This window comes from Fopius arisanus, unplaced genomic scaffold (genome assembly GCF_000806365.1).
Source record: "Fopius arisanus strain USDA-PBARC FA_bdor unplaced genomic scaffold, ASM80636v1 scaffold00024, whole genome shotgun sequence".
NCBI lineage: Eukaryota > Metazoa > Arthropoda > Insecta > Hymenoptera > Braconidae > Fopius > Fopius arisanus.
In genome coordinates this window covers 1,074,630-1,078,562 of record NW_011887763.1, presented here as the reverse complement: position 1 = coordinate 1,078,562, position 3,933 = coordinate 1,074,630, and the positions used below count along the sequence as shown (strand labels likewise).

The 3,933-nt window shown below is 44.1% G+C and overlaps 2 protein-coding genes across 2 annotated transcripts in view; one reads left to right on the top strand and one right to left on the bottom strand.

Annotated features, from left to right (window-relative positions):
* Positions 1 to 803, bottom strand: part of Rint1 (RAD50 interactor 1) — a gene marked incomplete in the record, with an annotated part of 2,671 nt that extends 1,868 nt beyond the window's left edge. The window contains 1 exon segment of the mRNA XM_011301719.1: positions 1 to 803. Within this exon segment, the coding sequence (XP_011300021.1) occupies positions 1 to 557 (557 nt within the window).
* Positions 804 to 924: 121 nt separating this feature from the next.
* LOC105264736 (tectonic-3) overlaps positions 925 to 3,933 on the top strand; it is a 5,849-nt gene continuing 2,840 nt past the window's right edge. Inside the window, 3 exon segments of the mRNA XM_011301818.1 lie at positions 925 to 1,223; positions 1,402 to 1,662; positions 1,772 to 3,929. Of these exon segments, the coding sequence (XP_011300120.1) occupies positions 1,136 to 1,223; positions 1,402 to 1,662; positions 1,772 to 3,929 (2,507 nt within the window). The 5' untranslated portion in view covers positions 925 to 1,135.

Here is a 3,933-nt window from a genome sequence, read left to right as displayed (position 1 = left end):
AAAACGTCCAAGTACTCGTTCGAGAATTTCTCTCTCAGGTTGTTGTACCAGAAGTGAAGAATCTCCTTGAGGTAGTGCATGAGGTTGTGACAGGAGGACGATTGCAGCTGACGACTCACTTCTACTAGATTACAATAAGAAGTTATCATGGATTCCTCGTCTCCAGTTCCCAAAGACGTCTCCATCTCCTCGCTGATGTCCTCCAGGCACTTCAGGATCTTCAGGTATGACAAGGCCCTCTCCAGATCATTTATCTTGTCCACTGCCTTCTGCACCTCAGCAGCTTTCCTGTCGCCTTCCAGCACTTCATTAATTTTTTTGGACAGAATCGTTGATTCCTCGATATGTTTTTTGAATTCTGCTCTGATACTCTCGACGTTCTCCACTGCTGCTTTAACTTTTGATGGAGCCTCTGACGATGCCATCGTTAGAGACTCCTCGATTAATCTTTTCTCGGATTCCAGTTTCTCGTGGAATTCCTCGATGTTCTCGAGGTTTTTCAGGTCAGCGCCGAATACCTCGTTGAATTTATCGATTACCTTCTGCTTGATGTCCATATTTCCTGATTCTTAATTAACTCTTTATTAATTCCTCTTTCTATCCCGTTTTTTATTACTTCATGCTTCACGCTCGTACAAGCAAGTGCTAAATTCCGGGATTAATTCGATAAATTATCTTCTAATTGGATAAAATCGTCGAGATAAACTTCAGAATAGGATAATAAATCATTTATTACGTTTGTTTTCGTGGTTTTTCTCAAGATTATCCGAATAACCTCAAAGCAATGACACGTTTGACAGGTGAACTCGGTAAAGTAGAAACTAAATAATTTTCGTTTCCTAGGAGTTTCTATTGGCCGTTGTCATGGCAACACATTTAAGAAAACATAAAAACATAACTAGTCGGCTTGATACGACACAATTGTTTACTGGGATTGTTTATCTGGAATGAATTGTTGATATCTATTGGTGAGAGAATTAATTGATAAATATTGAAAGTCAGATGTAGTAAATAGAGAATTTTGAAGAGCTCGTAAGTTTTCGAGGGAAATTTAAAACGTTTTGATAGTTTATTTCACTTTGTTCTCACCGGTGGTGATAATTAATTAATAATAAAGGGATGAAGATGTGGAATTATGGCAGAACTTCACGTTTTCGGTGAGATTGCACACGCCGAAAATTTCAATCAAACTGCATTATTTTGCAAGTGGAGTTTTCATGCAGGTAAAATTTACATTTTCGATGAATATGTTGAGATCTGAAAGAGATAGCGAAATTTCTCAAATAACTTTATTGTACCCCTCGATCTACTTTACATAAAAGATTCTGAGAAGAATTTTGTTATCTCTCTTAGATTCAGAGATATGGTAATTTATTTTTTTGATGACCTAATCATCCCCAGGGAACGGTTGGAAGGTAATAAATGGGAACAGCGAGGGTCAAACACAGGAGTGCCAGAATATCTTCACAGGAAAACCAACGTGGAGTCATCCGCTAGATCTACATTATTCAACCCAGTGTATCCAGGGCTCTCCAAAGCTCTTGCTTCAGGTATTCTGTCGAGACAATTATGGACGTATCCTGTTCATCGCCTACGGAATCTGCCCTGTGCCATTAACCCCTGGCTTCCACCAGGTCAAGTGTCACACGTGGAAGCCCATCGGTAAGCAAACAATTCAAAATATCTTCCAGTTTCATCTTTATAATTCTATTATTTTATATAATCTAATAATATCTCTTTTTATTCTTTTTTATTCAATTCGTAACTCTAGGTAACTGGCTGGATCGTCTCAGAGATCGTTTTCTTGGTATGAGTTTGCAGCTGAAGACGCCAAATCTTCTGACAAATGGCACCGATAGATTCGAGTTACTAACAGAAAGCGTGGGAACCGTGCACCTAGAGTTTCACATTCTATCCCAGAACTTCACGAAATTCGGTTGCTTCCTGTGATCTCCTGGAAAAATGTCGTGGATCTGTTTAATTCTGCTGCTTCTCGATTTTTTCCCCCCGACAATAGAGCAGAGCTCGACAATCTCCACACTGTGCGACGATGAGACCTGCACGAATAGTTCCCTCTCGAATGATTCCTTGACAGACTACGACGATGACAGCCTGAAGACTTTCCTGAACTTCTCGACATCGAAGGGTTTTCCCTCTCGAGGGACTCCTGAACCCTCAGTGGATTCAGACGCCAGGAAAAACCCAATCTCTCTGAGTCCTGGTGGTAACGCCTGCCCCTGCGACTTGATCCCCTCGACCTGTGACATAAATTGCTGCTGCGACCTTGACTGCAGTCCCGACCAGGTTTCAGTTTTCTCCCACTGCCACAACTACAACCAAGCAACGAAGCTCTACGACAGTCGATACTGCTACAGAACAGATTTCATAAAGAAAAATCGAACCGACTTCATCCTGGATCGACTGGCAGATAATTTATTCTGCATCTCCCACGACAATTTGCCCCCATTCTACAGCTCCATCACGACGATTGAAGTTAAAAACCGAAAGAACTTCGAGGAGATTCTACAATCCAAAGAGAAGGACGACACCAGCCCCCTGTCCTCCAGGTGGCAACAGCCAGAGACCTCCCATGTTCACCAGGTCACAGTCCCCCACGTCCATGGGCATCTACTCAGAAAATATGAGAATAAACTCGTGAAAACTGTGGACATTCCAGCCTCAGGGTTCACTGGGGTCTGCTCTTCTCGAAGAAGCCTCAGGTACCTGGAGGAATTCCACTCCCTCTGTCTTCAGGGTGACCTTTCCAACTCCAACGAATTCCTCTTTCCTGAGACCTTCAATTTTTCATTGATCTCCACCTCGTTCTTCATGAAAAATAATTCCTTCAGAGACTCCCAGTGCCCTAGGAACGCCTGCGTCCCTCTGGAGTTGATTTTTTGTGATAACTCCTCGACCTGCAATCGGACGATTCCCCTGAAGGCCTCCTGCCAGGGTAACGTCTGCTTCAACGTCGTGAAACGAGTTACCTACGTTTTTTATCACAATGGAACAAAAGGCATTTTGAAAGCCAGAATTTTCCTGGAGACAGGAAACGTCTCCAGGAGCTATCACCAGCATTTCCAGGTGCAGTACCAGTGGATTGATGGAGTGCAGGGGATTCTGAAAAGGAGTGGAAACCCGGGGTATGTCGTGGGACGACCGATTATCATCGGGAGCTCATCCACGCTGAATCTCACGAAATCTGATATTCCCGATCAAATCGTAATTAATGAAACGAGAAGTGTGATGACGGTTCCCCTAAGGGGAAAGGACGGGGAATGTCTCGAGGAAGAGCTTGTCGTGGGCTTTGGGGAGGACCTCATGTCCAGGTGCAGTATCTCCTTACCAACGAGGGATTTCTCTTCGAAATCCTGTGTCCAACTACAGGAGAAGATTCTGGGAAAATTGTTTGGGGACACTCTGGTGAATATTTCTCAGGTTGAGCAGTACAAAGTGCACATATCCAAGGCCAGCAATACCTCTGGCAACGCCACGCAGTGGGTCCAGGTGCTTTTGAATAAAATCCCTCGGAATAATGCCAACGCTGAGGTGTCTGGGGACCGAATCATTTGTGCCAGGGTCTTGCGGTCTCTCAGGATTGACGTGATGTTCTCGGTTTTACCGAAAATCGATGACGAAGAACATTACAAGATCGCCGGGGTGGGTGTCACCCTCGGGGACGTCAACAATTTGCAGTGGGGCAAATGCAGGGGTGAGGGCTGTGTCGACTGGCTGAGGGCAGAGGTCATCACTTATGTGGTGTTTCATGATGTCTCGGCTCCTTCGATGTATTATTATGCTGGTGGACCGAATCTGGATATCAGTCTGCCCTACGACTTTTTCTATCCTTTCCTCAGTGGAGGAACCTACAGTGGAGCTCAGGATCTCGAGATCAGAAGGTTTTATCAGTACAGCTTTTGGATTTTTCTGTAT